General features: G+C 39.5%; 1 protein-coding gene across 1 annotated transcript in view; it reads left to right on the top strand.

Annotated features, from left to right (window-relative positions):
* Positions 1-21,952, top strand: part of ITCH (itchy E3 ubiquitin protein ligase) — an 82,361-nt gene extending 60,409 nt beyond the window's left edge. The window contains exons 10-24 of the mRNA XM_088480642.1: positions 1,334-1,508; positions 6,349-6,412; positions 6,575-6,659; positions 6,987-7,115; positions 7,963-8,035; positions 8,145-8,216; positions 9,177-9,265; positions 9,352-9,511; positions 10,441-10,574; positions 11,696-11,836; positions 12,513-12,633; positions 12,738-12,842; positions 17,080-17,176; positions 19,020-19,092; positions 19,999-21,952. Of these exons, the coding sequence (XP_088336768.1) occupies positions 1,334-1,508; positions 6,349-6,412; positions 6,575-6,659; positions 6,987-7,115; positions 7,963-8,035; positions 8,145-8,216; positions 9,177-9,265; positions 9,352-9,511; positions 10,441-10,574; positions 11,696-11,836; positions 12,513-12,633; positions 12,738-12,842; positions 17,080-17,176; positions 19,020-19,092; positions 19,999-20,098 (1,618 nt within the window). The 3' untranslated portion in view covers positions 20,099-21,952. The remainder of the gene's footprint in view (positions 1-1,333; positions 1,509-6,348; positions 6,413-6,574; positions 6,660-6,986; positions 7,116-7,962; positions 8,036-8,144; positions 8,217-9,176; positions 9,266-9,351; positions 9,512-10,440; positions 10,575-11,695; positions 11,837-12,512; positions 12,634-12,737; positions 12,843-17,079; positions 17,177-19,019; positions 19,093-19,998) is intronic.
* The last annotated feature ends 2,048 nt before the right edge of the window (positions 21,953-24,000 follow it).

Here is a 24,000-nt window from a genome sequence, read left to right as displayed (position 1 = left end):
TCCAGTGTTACCTACTATGTTATAGCTGTGTATTGTGTTATACATCACATAACAGGCTCCGTGCAAGTGTTGGACAAGGGAGGAAGATGCTTGTGTATAGATGGGTAGACTTGGTTGTTAGATTTCTGACATCATAGAACAAGAGAGCTACCTTTAGAAACCTAAAAGTTACATTTCAACATGGATTTGTAAATGTAATTTGTTGATCATCATAGTTATGTTTTATCACTATAGCTTGAAGGCAATTTAAGTTTTAGTGGTCAATAGTGCTCATTAAAACAGGTGCTTAGCCTTGTACTGGTTACAGCAAGGTACTGAATAACATTTCTGAGAGCTCATTAAAATTCCTTTATCATTGCTTCAATGTGTGATTTTTTTTTTTTTTTTTCTATCAAAGCAAACCAAATATAACGGCGCAAAGCAGAATACCTTTCCTTCATCACCTATGTGTAAAGTAACCAGAGGAGACTTGTATAGTTCAGTTATTTAAGAACAATAGAATAGCATTAGTACATGTATTTAGTTTAATATTGTATTGTTTTTTTTTTTTTTAAATAAGCCAAGTATTGCTAATAGTTTGTAAATAAGTGTTCTACATTATAAACACTACAGTGCCCAGAGGCACCTGTTGACCCAAAGTTTTGTCTCGGTCAACGTTCTAATGTCTGGGTTGATGTTGAGGAGTTGGGTCTTGCTGTGTGATCACATACCATCTGTGTGTTAAAAAAAAGAAACCTTACTGAACCAGCTCCAGTTGTCAGTCCAAGTGATTGAATACCCACGTTACCTCACAATAGGTTTAAAATGCTATGCTTCCAACACTAGTGTCTGAGACTAAGCTGAGCTGTAGCGCTTCTCCCTCAGAGCTCCATCATGTGACAACGCTTAAAATATCCATCAGTATATATGTATGAGGGTGGTTCAATAAGTAAGGTAACAAGACATCTCACGTGTGTTAAGTTCTCTTTTACTTTATTCTAATTTCCTCAATGTTTGACCATGATTCCGCCATCTTAGGACTGACGTTGGGACAGTATGACTGATATAAGGCGCAGTGTAATGGCCGTGAGGAGAAGCAGTGGTCTACCTGCTCTGGCCTGGTGGGAAATTAGAATGCAATAGAGAACATTACACACGTGAGAGGTCTTGTTACCTTACTTATTGAACCACCCTCATAGTTCTGTTTGTTTTTTTTTACTTTGATCTATTGGGCACACATTTTACGTCTTTGTTTTCTTCTGCAAATTCTCTGTACCGTCTGATACATTATTTACTTTGTCTTCATAATCTTCTTTTTTTTTTTTATTAAATTTCTCCAAAATTTCTCTTGGAGGTGGGAGCGCCGTGTAGACAACATGGGAAGAATCTACTACGTAGACCACATAACACGGACAACCACTTGGCAGCGACCTACTATTGAATCTGTTCGCAACTATGAGCAGTGGCAGCTTCAGCGTAACCAGTTGCAGGGGCAAATGCAACAGTTCAATCAGAGGTTTATCTATGGGGTGAGTACTCAGGCAGCACAATAATTATGCCATCTTGCTGCTGGTGAAGTATAAAAGCAGATGGAAGCCACAATTATTGACTATAGATCAGAATAAACACAATAAGAAACATAAATATGGACATTTCTTTGGATAGCTGAGTGGATTGTAAGCTTCACAGTTATCCAGTCCACCTTGTTATCCGAATGTCTTTTACTTATTGAAATTCACTGTAATGTACCTACGTCCAAGTATTCACTACAGGAACATCTGCAGGAGAATCCTGAGGTAAAATACACTTGTGCTAATGCAATATGGGATTACTGACACAGCTGTTAGCACAAGTTAGAGAACTGGGATTTTATTTTCTATTGTGACCACTGTCTGTGTGTGGAGTATGTGTTCCGCGTGATTGAGTGGATTTCCTCTCACAGACCAAAAGCATACTAGTAGATTAGTTGGTAGTGTTTGTGCGATAAACAAGTTAGGCTGTAAGCTCCATTGGGACAAAAACTATTGTGAATGAATAAATTATAGGATTTTTGGGTTTTTACCGTTGAATCCTTTTCTCTGAATCTGGCTGGGGGACACTGGACCATGGGGTTGCCACTGCTTGAGCAGGAGCTGGCACTTAATTACTGTAACTTTAAGAACATTAGCTCCTCCTCCTGCAACCCCTAGAAGGCCAGTACAACTTTATAAGAGCCCATCAAGGAGAATCAGTAACCCAGTGAAACTGTTGGAATCATCAACAGAACAGAACAAACCACCGCATTATTGCTTAAATAATGAATATGCAAATGATCGGGGTGAATGATTACTTTAATATAGTAATATAAATGCAAAAATTCTATTCCAAACAGTGTTCAGTCAAGCATTACAGTGTGTTCTCATGTAAACATGTCTACACGTGTACATCCTAATCACAGTTTTAAGCCAGATGAAGATCGTTATTGTGGTTATATACATGTCTCAGTAAAGTAGTTAGTGCTGTAACTTGGCTAACTTGATGACAATGTCTGCTCCAGTGAATTTACAGTCTGTATGCTCTGATGTTGGTTCTCTCCTATATGTGCAACATATTATAAAGTCCGTTAAGGTACCTTGACTGTCCATGGAAGAGCGGTCCCCTGACGATCCTCTTCACCCTTTGGTGTCTTTCAACGCCCTGGATGTCGATATACTGATGGTGGGAACTTGGTGGTGTGAGTGCGGTCTGCCTGTGCGAATGGCTGTCTTCTCCACCGGTGACACTCCCTCCAGTTTGCCTCCCGTCGGTTAGCCGTGGGGGTATCTACCCGTGGAGGTGCCTGGCTCTGGATGATGTTACTCACCACGGTCCCTTGCGAGGGGCCCGGTGTGGGTCTCTATCCTCCAGCCTGAGCACTCACAAACATAGTCCACAACGCCAAGAATTTGCTCCACTAAGTCCAGCAATGAATCCCGGGATAAATCACTATGGAGGCCCTCGACAAGTTTATCGACCCAAGTCTCCATGGCTCGGCCCCATGCAGGGGCCAGTAAGGGGCATATAGACTTAAAAAATTCTTCAAGTTTCTTCTCTAAAGGGCACCGAACCTTTCACCAGAAGCACCTTTATGCTTAGCTCAGCGAGCCACCTTTACATCAGGGGCGTAACTAGGTATTTCAAGGCCCCATAGCAAAAGATTGTGAGGGCTCCTATGTGCCAAACAATGGTGATAACTGTATGTAACACATGTAACTTTGACAAGGAAGATGGGCCCCCCTCAGCTCTGGGTCCCATAGCAGTTGTATCCCTTGCACCTATGGTAGTTACGCCTATGCATGGCATCCACCCCGGGGCACAGTTCTAACAGTCATATATGATCCGCTAGAAGTGGATAAAGAGAGACAAATATACGAGGGACATAAAAATTTCTGTCCAGCATTTTCTAGGCCTCCTTGACAAGACATGAAAGATCCGTAGAAGCGGGGAAAGTGACCACCTTGCGCCGACCTTTAAATTGGCTAACCGCCTCCGTCAGGGCAGTGATATCTAAGCAGTCCAGGGACTGCTGGACCACCATAATGAGGTCTGCAACGACTCAGGAAGAGTCTAAGTCCACAACCTCAGAGAGGACCACAACCTTTATCTCGTCCGCCATGCACCCTCACACCACTGCTCTGTGCAGTGCTGATAAATGGAACTCAAACTGGTAGGCAATAGGCTCACTGAGGCACTGACCATAAATGGCAATGCAATAATAAAATAGGGCACTTGGCTTTCCGGGAGAGGTTAATATCCCCAAGTCGCAGAGGAGAGGAGCTGATGCTGCCAGCAATGTGTCCTTGCAGCAGAGTTCCGGATCCGCTTGGCAATGGCCGCCACGGCGTCCTGCGCAGCACACTGTAACGCCAACATAGCAGGGATGGAGGAATCGGTATGTAATGCCAGCTGTATGGATGCCCCCTGTCACAATACCGACAGCGGCATCATAATGGATGGTATACTTACCCACCCCCTAACCTTCCCTTCTTGCAGCCTAAACCTCCCGGTTAGTGCTTAAACCTAACCCCCCCCCCCCCCTTTGTGCCTAACCCCAACCATCCCCCCCAGGGGTGCCTAACCCTAACCTACCGCTTGCCCAAAAACCTAACCCTCCCCTTACCCCCCTCCCCCATGGCTAACACTAAGGACACCCTGGACTTACCTCATTCGAGCAGCCATCCTTCTGTGTTCTGGCGTTGGTATTTCGACACCTGTCTTAAGGCCCTTGTCGGGCTTCAGCCGTCGGGATTTAGACTGGCGGCCTCGAGGCTGCCGGTCTGCTAACTACATCCCAGGTGGAGGCCAGCCCGAACAAGCTCCGCCCCCCCCCCCCTGTACCATGGTCCCCCCTCACTGCGGAAAACCATGAGACCGCCCGGTGTCACGGGCTGCCTGTCACTCGTGCACTCCGTGAGGCCGCTGCAGTATTCCGGCAAGATGGCGCAGCCTTCCAGGACAGCAGCATCGCCCTGCACCCTCTAATAGGGTGAGTGTGCACCCAGTCCCCGGGCCCAGGCAGCCACTTTGAAGAGACAAGAGTGTACAGCAGGGAGCGACCTGCCGATGAGCTCCCCCCTCCCTGGATCAGCTGCCTATCGACAAGCTAGAACTAGCTCCCTACAGCCGCCTAAGCACTCTCACTTGCTTGAAGCATCACATATAACCTTACTTAAAAAGAAAATACATCAATTACAAATAAAGACAAAATTTCTAACTACAACTGGGGCTTCCCAGCAGCCCCCACCAAACTAGCCCAACACCTACGGGCACTTAACAGACACTAGCCTTTTGGGACTTGATGGGGGAGGAGCTTATGTTCTTAAAGTTACAGTAGTTAAGTGCCAGCTCCTACTCACCCAGTGGCAACCCCATGGTCCAGTGTCCCCCAGCCTTGATAATAGAGAAATTCTCTGGGTATAGCAGTGCTGGAGAAGGCTGAGCACTAAAAGGTTCACTTTTATTAGGGTAGACCAGGCTTCTCCTCCTCTATAGCACTGAGGCTTGTTGCAGTTTAACCTGCACCCAAATAAAAGTCATTTTAAGTGGTGCGCTAAATCTAAAGTATAACTAATAAACCGTATCAATGAGAAGATTTGGTCTCAGGGACCAATATATGAAATTAAATAACACCTTTATTAAATTCTAAAAAAAAATATAAGTTGTACGAAACTAATTGAAAGGATCCAATAAATGCACATGTAATATCACTACATAACATAGTAACAATATTCACTAGCAAAGAGATTTTGCTATTTTAATCTCAATATATGAGCAGTCCAAACTGCAAAAACAATCATATACCAACAGTCTTTAATTTCTTATGAGGAACACTAACGGATATTATAGCGTTCTTATGTAAATAGGATCCATATTTAAAATCCATCAGAAACAATATGAGCTAACACAGTCCCATATATATTAGCTTTGAAGTTAATTGAGTAAAATGAGGGACATCAGGCCCATCCTATTAGTTTAGCTAAAAAGCATATAAGGAATGAGTTTTCCACACTAATAAGGCCAGACTGTTCAATGCTCCACATACGTAGGCTTGCAATGTCATCCTTTTACTTCTGGACATATGTGAATTACACAGGTTCAGTGGCAGATTAAAACCAGGTGAAATGGATACTTGAAGTCAGCCAGCCATGGAATCTGAGTAATTCATATGGTCCCAAATTAAAGGGATGGTATGGCAAGCCTACACATATGGTGACACAAAACAATGTGTTCTGATGTCAGATACAAAATAACACTTTGCCAATGCCATTCATTGTTTGACACCATCTACCCGCTTGGTAAATTGATGTGCACAACCAGCCATGCCCTTGACCTGTTTCTCAGGAGGTTACAAGGCTGCACCCACTGATGATGAATTTTAAATGTGTTATGGCCAATTATAATAAAACATTTATTAGCCATCAGCTATGCAATAATCGCATAGAGATTAAACAGTTTATATTGGAAGTTTTAAAATACACATCAAAAAACAAGATTCTTTATCGCTAACTCTAAACTTCCATATAGATCTGAATAGAAACTAAAAGGTTATATGAAACCATATTTATTGTTAACTACACTCTCTAATAACTGTTGCCCAAGTAGCTATGCACAATGTTTAGAATGTAAAAGAAGATGCCTTGATTCATTGCTATGTTCAACAACAACTTTTCCGTACGATAAATGGTGGAAAATAAGTGAAGAATACTTAAAAATATTAACAAAAATTGTTTTGAAAATTAATAAATATTTTCGTCTTGTTTTTCTTTTCCAAAAGCTGTTAGCCATGCACTATTTCTGTACTGCTTGTCTTTAAGGCAATTTAGCTTTTTTATTTTTTTTATTTATAAATAGAACCAGGATTATTCAGGCCAGAGTAAAGAGTATGATCCATTGGGCCCTTTACCTGTTGAGTGGGGTAAGTGTCTCAGAAATTCATTCTAAATTCTTCTTTGTTAGCTAAGGTGAAAATAAACATCTATGATTTTGAATAGTCTGTATACATAGAAATAAGGAAGTATGTCTAAACCAGTTCAGTTGGTTCACCAATGGTTATTTATTTTTTTCCATTCACTTGTAGAAAAGAGGACCGATGCAAATGGCAGGGTATATTTTGTCAACCACACTACACGGACAACTCAATGGGAGGATCCAAGAAATCAGGGGTAAGTGGGTGTCACTTGAGGTGAATAGATCTATTAAACTAAATTTTAGTTAAACCAGAAATCGAAGCAGGTACTTCCTTAACTACAATAATAGATACACCTTTTTAGTACTGGCTATAACTGCCCCTTTCTCCCAGAATAGCTTTTTTTTCTGTATGGTTTCAAGGAGATACTGCAAACATTATGAGAAATTCTGGCCATGTTGAGATGTTTGCGTGTCATGCAATTGCATAAAATGGTGAAAACATGCCATGCCAGGCTTTTTAGTGTGTGTGCTAATAGTTGTGTTTACGCACATTGCTGCACACTGAATATTCTGTCTTTCAGACAACTAAATGAAAAGCCATTGCCAGAGGGCTGGGAGATGCGGTTTACGGTGGACGGGGTTCCATACTTTGTGGATCACAATAGAAGAACAACCACTTACATCGACCCCCGGACTGGCAAATCTGCCTTGTGAGTGAAGGGATGGAATTCAGTGCTGCTTAGGAGGAAAAATTAATTAAGTATATCACTAGAAACTCTTAATGCTGTGCGCTGCATTTTCTTATTCACAAAGACAGTTATTCTGCCCTGTGATATTATCCTTTTATTGGTTTCTTTATTATTACTGAAAGCACCAGTCCTATATGGATTGGCTTCATATTCTCAGAAACCGATTACTTGCCATTTTATGGTAATTGTGCAAACACACGGTACGATCTGTACTACCAACGACTTGAAAGATATCTTTCAAATGGTGCATACACGCGGTCAGACTTTGTAGGACGATATGAACGATATCGTTTATCGTTATATCGACCATTTTTTGTCCCCTTCCAACCCTCAAACGATAGACCATTGCGTGGGCACGGGTGGTCGATAACGACCATCGCCCGGTCATGCAGTCCAACCTGGTCGATATTGACCAGGTTACTATCGTTGATCACGGGTCATTATAGTAATTTGGGGGATGGTGGTGTGGTGGATGTTCGATATCGAACATGCAGGACAACAAGACAACGATATCGTTATTGTTGTCTGATCTGACCGTGTGTTTGCACCATAAGATCTTTCAAAGATATCTTTCAGTGAGTCATCCTGCCACATCTCTGAACAGGCAAAGTTGATGATATTGTCCAAGTTGGCCTGCATGCATGGACGATGAAAGATATCTTTATCGTCCATGCGGGAACGTGCATCGTTGGTCATTGACAGGTTGGTAAGTACATAAAAATGAACAATATGAATGATAACGATATGAATGTTATCGTTCAGTTTTATCACTCCATGTGTACGCACCTAACTTTCTCTCTGTATACAGGGATAATGGGCCACAGATTGCATATGTGCGTGATTTCAAGGCCAAGGTGCAGTACTTCAGGTTCTGGTGCCAGGTAAGTACACACAGCTCCTTCATTACAATGTATGACAACTGGTCCAAAAGTGGAACACTATAAATTCCAGTGTTACTTGTGTAAATCACTGCGAATCATTGTATTACAGCAACTGTTCATGCAGCAGCACATCAAGATCACAGTCTCTAGGAAAACCCTGTTTGAGGATTCCTTTCAGCAGGTGTGTGACCAACAAGAGACTGGTAAAACAACCATAGTCTTCACATTCTATCACTTTAAAAGCCGTGCAAAATTGGACAAATCAATAGTAGGGTTTTTTGACTTACAAACATCTCTACATAATCAAGTTCATTTTATGCAATAAACTAACATCATTAAAGAATTTTATACAACACCTAACATTGAGAGCATAGGTCTGCGCAGGCTCACTGAAAGGGGTGTGCGACTCCCCTGGGATATACACTACTAAACAGATGTAACACTACCCCTCCCTGGGATATACAATATCAATCGTGCCTACTACACCAGGGCGCATACCCTGCATATGCTGTGTGAACGCCTATGATTGAGAGTACTTCTTATTCACCTAACAAATATGAGGCTAGTTCCATAGGCCCAGCTGCTGCCTGACGACACAGTACTGGCCTGGAATTACATGAGTGAGCCTGTAGGCACATAAACAGTAGCTCCCTTAAACCTCAGCACATTCACACTCCTATGCACAGAATATTCATGTGGCCTCACTGATGAATTACAAATCCCAGATCATTTTAAGGATTATTAATATTATTTTTTTTTTTTTTTTTTTACAAACCTCTTCCTTTCTTCAAGTGAGCAGAGCTGTAGTGGTCTCATATAATGAACACCAGGTGCTCTGGGGAGCTGGTACATCAAAATGCAAAAGTATTTGTAGCACTTCATGAGATCTGCTTTTGTCTTAGAAAAGAACACTGGCCTGTTGCACCAGTCTTTCTGATCATGTATAGAAGAGATTGGCACATCAGCTGCTTTTGAATTCTGCTGAACTGGCATAGGACTCCCATAGTTCTGCTAGTTTGAGGTGTTTGCTTAATAAACAAAAGAAAACAAATGCTAGGTGGAATTAGCCTGTAATATTTAACCACCATGGGTAATAACTCCACTGGTATTTTGATATTTTATTAAAATTTTCTCTCCTTAGATTATGAGTTTTAACCCACAAGATCTCAGGCGGAGACTGTGGATTATCATTCCTGGAGAAGAGGGGTTAGATTATGGAGGTGTGGCAAGGTAATGTCCAGGTCTGCACTCTATTATGCAATAAAGAATGTGACTAAGTGTGTGCCTAATTCATGTCATAACTGTTTATTGTGTAGGGAGTGGTTTTTCCTTCTTTCCCATGAAGTGCTTAACCCCATGTACTGCCTGTTTGAGTACGCTGGAAAAGATAATTACTGTTTGCAAATCAACCCCGCTTCCTACATCAACCCTGATCACTTGCGCTACTTCCGCTTTATTGGCAGGTTCATCGCCATGGTAAGTTGAGCATCAGTACTAATGTCACCTTTTGAAAATGACACTTTTTGTAAAATAAAACTTTACTGCTGAATAGCATGAAGTTATCCTGAGTCACATGGCGAGCCTATTAAACACACCCGTGAGCTCTGCTTTGGTTAGCTCAGAAAGTCTGGGGTGGACAAACCACACTTTTTTTTATTTATTTACTACAGCCTGTACTCTAAGAACAACAAAAAAAGGATGTAGAAATATTAGATAAACATCAAAAATGCCACTCCAGCGGGAGTGTCCCATTACTTCACAAAGCTGCTAACAGCTGTGCCATCGACCATTTTCACCAAGTATAAATTTAATACAAATGGAACATACTTGTAATACAAGTAAACTTGTATTATATTTGATATCAGGGCTGACCTTTCATCTTTAGGGACGAGGCCAAGGTCCGCGTCGATGGGCACAGATTTCCTGGTCTCGCAAGCTGCCAGGACCAGTCGGGCCGCAATAAGCTTCAGCTTACCGCAGCCATAGCGACCGATGGTTGCAATGGTGATCCCAGGCTGTGACCGAAATGCAGCAAGTAGGTGTCTGTTTCATGCAGACACCTCCTGCTGTATTTGCATTTTAGATGGGCGGGATTGCACAGCCGCTTGTGTGAGGCCCTGTGATTCCGTCCATCTCTGAATCAGGCCCTTTGTTGATAGTCTGTGTTAAATGAGGTGATTTAAAGGAATAATCGAATGTTCTATATTATGTAATGAAAGCTTATGTAATGAAAGCTTTTATGTTGTCCTCTTTTCTTTATCATGATGTTTTTATTACACAGTTTCTTTGTAGTATTCTTTACAGGGCATAAAGTTGTCACTCTGCTCATCTTTTAATGTAATTGTTGGGAGTTGGTGAAATAGAGAGAGCGATTTTTACTCATGACACTCTAATTTGTTTGTCAGGCTCTGTTCCATGGCAAATTTATAGACACTGGTTTCTCATTGCCATTCTACAAGCGCATATTAAACAAGCCAGTGGGACTGAAGGACTTGGAATCTGTGGATCCTGAGTTTTATAACTCTCTCATTTGGATCAAGTAAGCAGTTTATCATAAATTGGTTGAAAAGTCAAGAAATATAAATAATATATATTTTGCAGTGTCCGGGACTAACTTAAATACTGGGATGTCCATATCCTTTTGGATACAGATGCACTCCAGCAGTATAGCACACCAAGGGGGACGGCACTCCGGGTATTTTAGATGCAAAAGAACCGCTGTATTTATAAAGTAAAATATATGAAATAAATGTCGACGTTTCGGTGCTAACATGCACCTTTATCAAGACAAAACACACATGTCAACATGAAAAACTCCTACAGCCTGTAGGAGTTTTTCTCTATGATAGTCATTTGTCTTGATAAAGGTGCTCGTTAGCACCGAAACGTCGACATGTATTTCATATATTTGACTTTGTAAATAGGTGCCAATTGATCACCGGTCTGTGTTCAATAAGCCCTGCTTAGCAGGGATTTCTTTTCGGATCTCCTGAGACCCCCCAAAAAATCCCTGGTGAATGTGCAGTTATCGGGTGATAACTGCCAGTTAACGCTCAAGACTGTGAACTTATCACTAATCCTGTGCATTAATGCCCGATAACCTTGATAACGCACTAAACACGTACGTTAACATGGGTTATCAGACGAATGTGGGAGGCTAATTGAATAGCCCCGAGCGTTAAAGCTAGAGTCTCCCTCCCTTTATTACCCATGGTAATTTATAATCTCTATCTCAATACACCCACACACGTATATTGGGCACGGTCAACTCCGTATCCTCCCAATTCCCTCCCTTCCTTCCCTCACACACGCTCCAAACATCCCATTCTGCATTGCACCCAGGCTTCCACTTTGAATTTTTTAAGTGATTCTCTAAGGTCTGTCCCATCTCCTACATGCATGTGCTGCCCCTCCAACATCAGTAGAGACAGAGTATACAGACGAGGGGTCGGGACAGACATGAGCAGCGACACGGGGCTGGACGATGCAGTCCGTGGTGACCTGACATATTTTGAGTCCCTTTACTAATATAAATATATATAGAGACCTGAAGAGTATAGAAATTATGTAATTACGTTAGCATTTAGTGACAGTTGACATTAACTCTGTGCAGTTATTGGAGAGACTATCTTAATTTCCTCATTGCTGTGTTTATCATAGGGAGAATAACCTAGAGGAGTGTGGGCTGGAGATGTATTTTTCAGTGGACAAGGAGCTTCTTGGTGAGGTAAAAAGCCATGATCTGAAAGCAAATGGCAGCAACATCCTGGTGACGGAGGAAAATAAGGAAGAATACATCAGGTAAATGTCATTTTTAGAACATTTTAAACTTTAAAAATTAAACTAAATATAAACTTAAAAATTAAACTCAAATAAACGTTTACTTATAAATTTGTTTTGTGGTTTCTTCTAGAGATGAGCGGTTTGGTTTTACTTGGTTATGTTTGGATCTCAAACACTGCATCATATTGGCTATCTGGCTCTCACGTTTTGGATAGCCAATACGATAAATCTGAACTTGCGCTAATTTGGCGAAAAGAACCGAGTCAAAGCCGAACAGCTCACCTCTAGTTTCTTCATCTACTTACGCCCCATCCTCGTGCACACTCCAAAGCTCATATTTTGGGGATTTCTGTATATGGAAACAGGTAGGATAATTACTGACCTAGCCAAGTAGCATATGTCACCTCTGCATGATTAAAGAAATCCAGAAAACATGAGGAGTTGAAGATCCGTGAGAACTGGAGTTAAGAAGCACTGATCTACATAGTGATCAATCCAACTGTAGACCACGTTTGGCTCTCCAGTTGTTGTGATATTACAACAAGTCCAAGCATGCATTTCCATAATTGCTGGCTTGCCACCGTTTGTCTAGCTCCTAATTGTATCTAATGTAACAGCTGGTTTGCAGCAGGAAAGATATACATTCAGTTCCTGGTTTGCTTTTCGTTTTGTGTTTTGCATGTGTACCCTGCAGGCTGGTAGCAGAGTGGAGACTGTCTCGAGGAGTAGAGGAACAAACACAGGCATTTTTTGAGGGCTTCAATGAAATTCTACCCCAGCAGTACCTGCAATATTTTGATGCAAAAGAACTAGAAGTAAGGCCTGATGAGATGTAATAGATGTACTTTCATGGCTTGCCATAGCAATGCAATAATTTTTATATCTTTTAATTTGTCCTCGCACACACACCTGTCAACAGGTTCTCCTGTGCGGTATGCAGGAAATTGATCTTAATGACTGGCAGCGAAATACAATCTACCGACATTATACAAGGACCAGCAAGCAGATTGTTTGGTTTTGGCAGGTGGGAAAACTGTTTTTCTTGAGTGAATGTACAACCTCAGATGTTTATGTTGATGCTATAGTTCATACAATTGGAGGTCTGTCACATTATGAGAGTGGGAGATATTGTATGTTTTAACTTATCTTTTAGTTCTAGCTTGGTAAGTGTTGCTGAATGTCCTACACCTATTGCTAAATAATCCAGACTCCCCAATGAGGGGAGGATCTTCAGCTGAATTGGTGGCATTCCATTACTGGTTGTGCTCTATAAAGGGTCAATCCATACAAAGTAGTCCAACATCGGTTGCTTGACCATTTTTACATTTTTTCATTTTTTGACAGTTTTCTCCCCTATATGCCAATAGTTCAAAACCACTAATAACGTTTTATTGTTTGACCTGCTTCCTTTTGAAATGGCCATCTTTAAATTATGGCAGACAGCAATTTTCATGTTTCTAGGCATATACGCAAATGCAAATATATCAGGACTGGGATGTGGTAGAACCTTGGGATAGCAAAGTTTGATACATTTTTGGATTGATGCATAGATTACCTTATTTCAATGTAATGCTGAATAAGATGGCCCAACGAGTACAAAATATTTGAGAATATATGACTCCTGGGTGCCATTATCTCAGATTGGAAAGACACATCCGGTTTAATTCTTTTTTTGTGAGAGCTACATATGTACTAGTAATTTGCTACCGAAAATGCTGAAGTCCTGAGATTTGTGTCCTACTATTTTTATTAGATTTTAAAAATTACGTTTTTTTTAAAGTTTACCAACTTTTGGCCTAATAATCCCAGGTTGACAAAATAGGAAAAAAAAATTTTTTGCCTAAAGTCAAGGGCCATATGATTCTAAGCTACTGTTAAAATTTGAGACTGAAGGCAGAATGAAGTTGTTGATACAAAAAATAGAAAAAAAGTTTTTTACAGGTTCCATTTGGTTTATAATACTGGACTAATGTCTAAACTTACAGGATTATTATTTTTTTCTTAAATCATGTAGATTTTTATTAGAAAATTTTCTACATATTATAAACAGAACAAACAGATAAACAAAAATGTGTTGCCAATAAAAACAGGAAAGTACAGTGGTACAATCAAAGAAGTATCAGCAGTAAACCGAACCTGAGATCACAAATATGACATATAAACAGCTCGCGCATGGAAGTAAAATAAAATAATCAAACAATAAGGAAGCAAACAAAACAAAGAACGGGGCAAAAACAAAAAAGGGAAAGAAAAGGTAGAATAAAAGAGGATAGATTACACGGAAGGATCCCCAATTGGTCTACGAAGGCCGAAGAAAGAAAGAAAGCCCATCTATCCCATAATTTGTGAAATTTAGAAAGGGCTTTAGGACTAGTATAAACATACCGTTCATGATCAGTGGTATCATTAACAAGTGCCCTCCATTTGTATATATCAGGAGTATCTGGAGCACACCAAGACCGGGCAATAATTACTTTTGCTAAAGTCGATAAGCCTAAAACATGATAAATATTTGCATTAAACAATTCCTCGATATCCAATGCGAATAAACAAAGTTTTGCCTCTAAGGGAGGTAATGAGGGGAAAGTAAACTGCATATCAGACCATACGAAGTTCCAAAAATCGTTAACCCTGGGGTAATCCCATAACAAATGACAAAAATCACAACCAAGAGCATGACATTTGGGGCAATTAGTTGGAACATTAGTATCAATACGTGCAATAGAAACAGGGGACCGGTAAGACCTGTGCAAAATAAAATAATGGATTTGTTGGAAACGAACACAAGGGGAAGTACATCTTATAGAGCCCAACAACTGAGACCATTGTTCATCCTGAAGAGAACCCAAATCTAAGTCCCATTTATTCCTAAGGGGGAGAAGGGCATCTGGCAAATTACGAGAGGTAAGATCACTATAAAGATAGGAGATTGTCTTACGAGCAGGTAATTTGATAAGTGCAAGTTTAAGAAGAGAAGGTGATGATAAAACAGGGTCAGATCCAAACTGGCAGTGCAGGGGTTGACGAAGTTGAAGGTATCTATAAAATGCCGTACGAGGAAGGCCAAACTCCATGCACAAATGATCAAAGGAGTGAAGCACCCCATTGTGAAACAAATGGCCAAGGGTTTTGATACCATATGAAATCCAGAAAGACTCCAATCCCAGCACTCCCAGCTCAGAAAAACCACCATTATACCACAGGGGGACTCGATAGCCAGTGCAAACAATGCAGGGGATAAAGTACAAAAGACGGACCCAGCCAATAAAACGAGGACCAAAACCAGAATTAAGATGAATAGCCAGCAGTTTAGGGGAGAGCAGTGTGGGGAAATGGCAGGACATCATTTGTCTCGTGTCCTCAACTCCATCCCCCACCAATCCCAGATGTTCCCATTGGAGCCTGTCTGCAGTCTTCTTGAAGACTTGCAGCGGACGTGACAGCAGACACGGGCTGTCCTGTATATAATGTCCGTGGTAAGAAGGGAAATAGGTCTATAAGAGTGGATTGAGGGGGTCCTTCCCAGGTTTTGGGAGCACTACAACTAAGGCCTCCGACATGGATGGTGGGAGACATCCAGCATATTACAGGTTTATTTTTAATAATAGGGCATTCATATATTTAATCTCTTTTTATGTACTCACAAGTGATTACATTTGGTGTTTCAGGAGTAGGTGGGAAATCTCAGAAAGTGTTGGTTGGATATTGTATGATCTTCCAGTTGATGTTGTCTGCTCCATTGCATTCAGTTTCCTCCGAATATTTTTCAATGGAACCCAGGTTGAGTCCTTGTTATTCTGAAATGAATTTCATGGTCCTGATGGATAGTAGAAAACCATGTGAATGTTCTTGTTCTGCACGCTGATGTCATCCACCTTCCCCAGCCATCACTGTCCATCGTACACACAGACAACTGTGTCTTTTGATCCTGATTGTGAGAGGGACAGACTTGCTCACTTGGACTTCTTCATACTCTGCAGAGGTTGAATTTAAGTAGCATGTAACCTTGCTCTTTGACAGAGGATCAAATCAATGGTGACTGGATAAGTGGATAACATCAGCGTGCAGGACAAGAACATCCGCGTGGTTATCTACTATCCATTAGGACCAAGGTCCTCATTTAAAAAGAACAACAAGGACTCAACCTGGATTCCTGTGAAAAATATTCTGAAGAAACTGAATGCAATGGAGCTGACAACATCAACTGGACGATCACACAATATTCAACCTAAATTTTCTGAGGAGACGTCCCACTAAATGTAATAATTGTTTAGACTTATTTAAGTCCAGTATTATAAATTTATATGGAGCCTGTAAAAAAAATAAATCTTTTTTTGTATCAACAACAACTTAATTCTGCCTTCAGTCTCAAACTTATCGCAGTAGCTTAGAATCATATGGACCTTGACTTTAGCCAAAAATAAAATTTTGCAAACCCGAGATTTTTAAGCCTAAAGTGGGTAAAAATTTGAGAAAACGTAATTTTCCAAATTTAATAAAAATTGTAGGACACAAATCTCAGACTTAAGCATTTTTGGTAACAAATCACAAAAAACTGAAACCTGATATTTCTTTCCAAGCTGAGATAATGGCACTCTGAAAAGTCATAGCTTAGCAAATATTTTGTTCTCTTTGGGCCCTCTTTCACCATTAAGGTGAAATCAGGTAATCTATGCATCAAACCAAAAATGCAGCCCAAACTTTGCTGAGAACAATGGTTTTTGTCCCAAGGTTCTACCATATTTGCATTTGAGTAAATGCCTAGAAACCTGAACATCGCTGTCTGACATGATTTAAAAAGAATTTGAAAAAGAAGCAAGTATAAAAAAAATATTAGTGATTTTTGAACTATTGGCATATAGGGGATATAACTGACAAAAATTTGTATTTATTTTTTTAAATTGTCAAGCAACCAGAAAATTCATAATTGGACCACTTTGTGTGGATTGAACCTAAATTAGAATATTTTGACTACATTTGATTAAGGTCACAATATTTTAACATTGTTAAAAATTAATTGGATGTATGACCTCCGCAACATTTTCTTTATGCATGCTTAACCTTTACCACTTGTAAGTTAATTATCTTAACCAAATCTTTGCTGCAATCTGTATATGGTAACAAACTGTTTATAAATGGTGTGCACCAAAGGGTGTCAGAACATAATTATTTTATTGCAAATATTATTTCAGGATGGGAATTTTCCTTTCATTTGCATTTAGTTTCTGCACGTGACCATTTTTCCTATTCTCCTTTATTAGTTTGTTAAAGACATTGATAACGAGAAGCGCATGAGACTTCTTCAGTTTGTTACTGGGACTTGCCGATTACCAGTTGGAGGCTTTGCTGACTTAATGGGTATGTAACATTGTTGGAATAAACAGGTTTTTTTCCTTGGTTTTTTTTTTCTATTAAATCTTTTTTTATTTTTATTTTTTTGCATTAATGTATTAATGAAAAAATAATAATCCTGCTTATATTAATACTGTGAAACATTGCTATGTGTTTGAAACCTTGATCAACCAGGTTTTAATGCTTTCTAACATTAACAATCCAAAGTTTAGGATTTTTTACCTCATCAAAAGAGGCAGACTGAGGGGTAAATTTACTAAAGTGAGAGTTTTTAGAAGTGGAGATGTTGCCCATAGCAACCAATCAGATTCTAGCTAATATCTTAGCTAGAAGGTGCTAGTTAAATGTTAAGTAGAATCTGATTGGTTGCTATGGGCAACATCTTCACTAAAAACTCACTTTAGTAAATTTACCCCTAAGTATTCCTTCCACTCATCTTAAGGCGCACAATCCACATGCCGATAATACTGAGTGATTGCACGATTATGACATCGTAATCATGCAATCGCTCAGTAGTCGTGCACAAATCATGCACACTTATGTCGTAAATTACCAGCGATGCACGCTCCCGCTAGTCATTTCGACATCAATCATCGGGTGAACATGCCGGTCAATCTGTCGATAACAACAGATTGGGTATGTTCACAGACGATGGAGGGTGCCTACACTGAACGATCAATCGTTCAGTGTAGGCACAGCACAGACTGTTAAATGACTGCACGATTACAGTGTCTTAATCGTGCAGTCGTTTTTTGGTCTGCTAATCGATGTGCTGCTTTAGTAGTACTGAAGGTTTTGAATTTAAATAAACATGAAGATTAAACCATGAGATATTTCTCTGTGTATTGCCTCTTTAATGATATGCTTACCCTTTAAGTTTAAATATGTTAGTTGTGTTTTTTTTTCCTGTCCTACATGATTGTTAGGGGAGGAGTTTGTGGAAGCAGATTTAGTTTTAGTGTGCGAATTTACTATATTGGTTCAGCTCACTCAAATGAAGACCACAAGTAAAAAGAATGTGAAATAATGCCAGGGGGATTCCCTTATAATAGTCTTTTTTAAGATCTTTATTATGCCTGTAGTCACAGCATAATATATTTTTTTTAAATTCAGTTTAAACCAGCCAACCCAGGTATGTAACAACAAAAGCTGTCGACCTAGAGATGAATAACCTTTTCTCAATTCACACCATTGCGCTCGTTATGCATGTTTCATTGGTGACGTCTTTCAAGTCTTACCACACCATACACCATAGTGACCTGACCGTTCTCATTTGAGTTTTGTTCAGATCACAGGTTCTCAAACTTGGTACTCAGGACCCCAATCAGTGCATGTTTTCCAGGTTTCCTCACAGAATCACAAGTGAAATAATCAGCTCCATGTGTGGATCTTTTTAAATGTGTCAGTGAGTAGTGACTACACCTGTGCACCTGCTAAGTGACCTGGAAAACATAACCTGTGTGGGGTCCTGTAGACCGAGTTTGAGAAGCACTGGTTTAGACTATGAAGGCTGCAAAATTCTAACTTACATATAGTGTAGAATGGTGTCCCGTGGCATAGCAAAGCAAAACTTGAAGATTGTATAACCCAGAACACCTGAGCAGAACCGCAAGACCAACCACGAAACTCAAGATGTGCAAACTTTCACCACAATTTCTAGTATCAACATAATTAGAATTGTAATGCATAACTTGTAGTTAGGCAACAACATTCATTCAGCCAGTTAGGGAATCAATCGATGCTAATGGCCACAGGAATCCTATATCAAGAAAAGAAAATCTTGGAGAAAAACTTTGGAATTTATCTGTCTCTGTGTCTTCATTACAGAGCATGTTTCTTTATTTTACAGGGAGCAATGGTCCTCAAAAATTTTGTATTGAGAAGGTTGGAAAAGAAAACTGGTTGCCCAGGAGTCACACATGGTAAATTCCTACTATAAATTAGGGGTGAGCGGGTTCGGATTTACTCGGTTCTTATCGCCACTTTACCGCAATTTCGGATTTATTATATTGGCTATCCAAAACACATGATAGGCGATAGCCAATAAAATGCCGTTTAAAGATCCGAGTAAAACCGAACCCGCTCACCCCTACTATAAATGTGTTTTGTATAATTGTGCCTAATGCAGGGGGAAAGGCATATAGTCAGTTTCATTTTCTTATCCCTCTGTTTAGGCTAATAACAATTGTAGGGATTTATCTGCCATTTGGTTGCATCTGCAATATTCTATATACTCTGGGTCCTAGACAAGCTCAGAGATTTCATACTCGCCCAAAGGTAACATTACCATGAGAGAGAGAGCCCCAAGTTATTTTATTAAGAAATATAACACATAAACAAGACAGGCAGGAGGGCTTTGGGAAGAGGTAAGGGTGATTATGAGGCAGATACAAAAAATGGAAAGTGTTTTAGTAAACACATAGGGCCACATCTTGCTCACTGAACATAAGCGTAAATATCCTGTCATAATTTGTTTGTTCAGTCGCACCTATATCAAATGTCCATCTCAACTGCAGTATCAGTATGGCAGATTTGAGATTATTCATATGTAGGTGCTTTTATAAAGATGATCCAAGGTTTACCTGGAATATTATTATATGATTGGTTCACATATTTTTATTTATTTTTTTGAGGTAAAGGCGCAAATAGACACAAACTCATTTATGTACCAAAATCCAGTTGTTGCTTCAAATTCCTTTTTTCAGTACTTGACATAAAGTACACATTATATATCCAATATTGATCCTGAATTGAATACAATAAAACTTTGTTACTACCCTGCAGTTTTATTTCAAGGAAAACCTAGCATAACTGTCCTTTATTTTCAGCTTTAACCGTCTGGACCTCCCGCCTTATAAAAGTTTTGAACAGCTTAAGGAAAAATTGCTGTTTGCAATAGAAGAGACAGAGGGATTTGGTCAGGAGTAAGACACCTTCTCATGTCCTACTGGCACAATGCAAGTGTGACCACTGCTGATACCCCTCCTGGCTTCCTCCATTCTCATCTTTGTTTTATTATCTGTAATGGATCAAGATTTAACCCTGTGCGGCTGCAGATTGCTCTTGCAACGTTTTCCTTTGTTTGTTTTCTTTTCAGTTTACACCTCATGCACAGACACACTTCTCTCAAAATATAACAATACCTCTCATACTACCAAAAGAGTAAAAGCTACTGTTCCTGTATGTAGATGTAGCTAAGGTGGCTTCAGTCTTCCAGGGATACCACTCCATGTTTCCTTTTGTGAGGATATGACATTGCCAGGCTCTTCACATTGTAATGCCACGGAAACCATACAGCCATTTTTATCATGCACTGCAAGAAGGGGTCCCATGGAATGATATGAGATGGTAAATTGCCTGCTCTACCTGTAAAACTTTATCATAAGCAGCCCTGGAAGGCCACAGCTAAATGGGGGTTAAGTGTTACTTGTATATAAATGGAAAGTCTGGTATTGTTCAGTGGCTGCTTATTTCACCTCACAGCTTGTACAGCATGAAATCAGTGTCTTGTACTCCTTATTTATCCGATTTATTAGAGAAGCTGGGTATTCCAGGAATGACACCAATAAGTGGTTTATCTTTCATTAACTTATCATTACTGACATTTTCTTTTACCCCCCACCTTGTAAGGAATATGAGAGTACTGATTTCAAAAGAAGAAAATAAGTGTCTTAATTTTTTTAATATCATATGAACAAGCGCATGCATTCTGTGTGTTACAGGAACATAGTTAAATGACTGGTGACTTGAGCCTTAAAGCTTGAATCCTTTGTCCTAAGTCCTTAGACCTGTTTCTGTACAGTGTGTATTTTTTTGTATTCTTGGTTGAGGTTGATGCACTGGAATGTGTGGTGTCTAAATCTGTCCTCATTTAACTTCCCTTTGTGGCTGTGCATGATGCTAAATTGCCTAAGATTGTCAGCACTGCAAAGGAACATTACAAATAGAATCAAATGAAGCTGCTTCAACGCCAAGCTGATGATGATGATGTGACTTTCAGAAGCTTGGAAGCACTGGCATGTGTGGAGCATGTTGATAGTAAGAGACCTGCCAGTCAGTGCATGTCTGCGCCAACCAGTGCACTCCATTTTCATATACCTTACTGATATCCATCATCAATAACCTGTGAAGTCTTTTTTTCACCCTTCTACTCTTTACCTCAAACATAACCTACACCCACTTTTGTCGGCCTAAGCTACATCTACTGTAACATCAAACTGTGTGAAAATTAAGTTAACATTAATTGTAGATCTTATATATGGTTGTCATTAATTTAGTATCCATTTAATTTCCTTTCTTCCTCTGTCTTAACTCCTTTTAAATTAAGGTGAACATCTTACAAAAAGAAGGGGGTTAAACACTGAACATGTAATGTGTAAATCATTTACAAATAAGAAACATAGGCTATCCGCCCTATATTTTTAACACAAAGCTATAATTAATATGGACATCTCCCTAGTTCTATAGGGTAGGCTCCTACAATATTTTTATGATTGATATAGGAAGATGTTATAATTGCTTGTGTATATATAAATATATATATATATTGGGGAGTTCCCCCCCTAAAGGGGGGCAGGGAGATAGATTGTTTTAACCCCTTAATTGCAAGAAATATTCTTGTAGGTGAGGTGTTTGACCACTATTAATAGAAATATTAATTTTTTAAAATGCCAGATCCTTCTCCCTGCTCCCCTTTCTTGTTTCAACTCTTGTCTGATTAAATAAAAAGAAAAAATAATGATCAGTAAAATATAAATGTAGAAAATAAAAAAAATTTGCTCATATGTGTGATGTACCGTGTGTTTCATTTTTGTAATTTTTTTTAAAAAAAGGCTAGATAGGCACATAACCCAAAATGATCACAAATAAACCAAATATTGAACCTTTGGTGTGGATGGTTTCATCTTGTAGGATTTCCCACCAATCCAGGAAATATTGTCCAAAATATGTAAACAACCCTCAGCGCTAGTATCACAAGGTGGCACTTAATGTTTTGTGTGGTGTTCATGGGGTAGTCCCTTTCCTAAAGTGCACCCTGTGCTGCTTCTATCCATCTGCTCCACCTCCTTCCTCCACAGAGTAGACCTTTTTTAGAGTGCTAGATCCTCTGTAATTTGGAGAACCCAAGCATGGCTTGCAAACCCATTAAAAGTGAAGCTTGGGCCTCCAGTGAGTGAACCATACCACAGTTAATTGAACAGAACTGAATAAAAGTAAAAAATTGTGAATCATATCTTCGTGTCCCAGACTATGAATTCTCAATTTAACCTAAACAAAATAGTTTAAAAAAAAAAATAAGGACAGGGAAACCTCTAACATTTTTGTACCCATATATTACTTTTGTTAATGTTTGTATATGTTGTAATGGTTGTTGCACTTTGGAAATTGTTTGGAAAATCTTCTAATATTCAATGTCTGGCACCGGAAGAGAAAAACACTGCCTGTTCCTGGTCCAAAAGATGGCAAAAAAGTTCAGGAAAAATGCTGTGCAATGACATTTTAGACTATACTAGGGCAGCATAAAAGGTATATCCTGTAGTTGCCTGTATATGATTAGCCTGAGCTTGTACCTGTTAAAGTTCTCATATTACTGTACATTTTCCATTTTGAATTTATCCTCCAAACCACTTCATTGCCTTTGCAAAGGCAGCAGCTAGCAGGACTCTCAACCCTATTATTTTAAAGCCGCCGCATAGTGTTTTTAGTGCCGTACAGAGGAACAAAGTAACAGTGAAATTTAACATACCAATATAATATAGCTGTGAGATTGGTAATTCCTACCAGCTCTATCCAGACAGTTATTTAAAATAATAAAGCTGCTTGTTGCCAAAGCCAAATAACATAACTTTCTAAAATGTATTATATACATAACAGTTCCACGTTTTTAGTCAGATACACCTAAGTGAACCTACTATGATCAGTTGTTTATAGAGGTTGCCAAATTAACTGCTTCAATTTCACCAGTTGGACAGTGCAGTTCTAAACAAGAGCTTTATTATGAAGCTCAGAGAACAATGTGTCAATACTGAGTAAATATTATTATAAAGCACCAGAGGACTTTAAAGACTCCTAATTTCACCTAAAGCAATGTTGTAAATAAATATTTGGAGACTACGTACAACACAACTGAATTTGTACAGTTGGCTATCCACCAAAACAGCATTCATGTGAGAATGGCACTTGTTAGGGAGGCCACCAAGAGTCTATCGCAACTTACAATCTTCTATTTCACAGAGTGGATAAACTATGGAACAAACAAAACCTAATAAAGTAACAAATTTACGGAGTTGTGACACAGAAAAATAAAACACCTAAAGTTTGCCATTGAAAGCCTGTAGAAAAACATATGAGAGGTAGTAGATATTTCATTGTATGATTAGACCAGTGGTTCTCAAACTTGGTCCTCAGGACCACAAACCGTTCACGGTTTCCAGGTCACCTAGGTGGAGATAATTATTTTACTTGTGATTCTGTGAGGGGTCCTGAGGGCCAAATTTGAGAACCTATGGATTAGACCACAGGTTCTTAAACTCTGTACTCAGGACCCTGAACAGCACATGTTTTCCGGGTCTCCTCATAGAATAACATGTGAAATATATAGCTCAAACTGTGTATCTTTAAAATGTGTGAGTAATGAATACACCTGTGTGCCTGCTAGGTAAACTGGGGTCCTGAGGATGGAGTTTGAAAACTACTAGGCTAGAGAAGGAAATATGATTATCAGCAATCTATCAAGGTGCTTGTGCCTTTAAAAAAAAAAAAAAAAAAAAAATTTAAATCCTGCTTCAAATATCATCGAAAATCTACGATTTTGATCAATTGCTACTTAA

The sequence above is a fragment of the Taudactylus pleione genome, unplaced genomic scaffold (genome assembly GCF_031769625.1).
Source record: "Taudactylus pleione unplaced genomic scaffold, aTauple2 ptg000256l, whole genome shotgun sequence".
NCBI lineage: Eukaryota > Metazoa > Chordata > Amphibia > Anura > Myobatrachidae > Taudactylus > Taudactylus pleione.
This window is presented reverse-complemented; position numbering and strand designations above follow the sequence as displayed.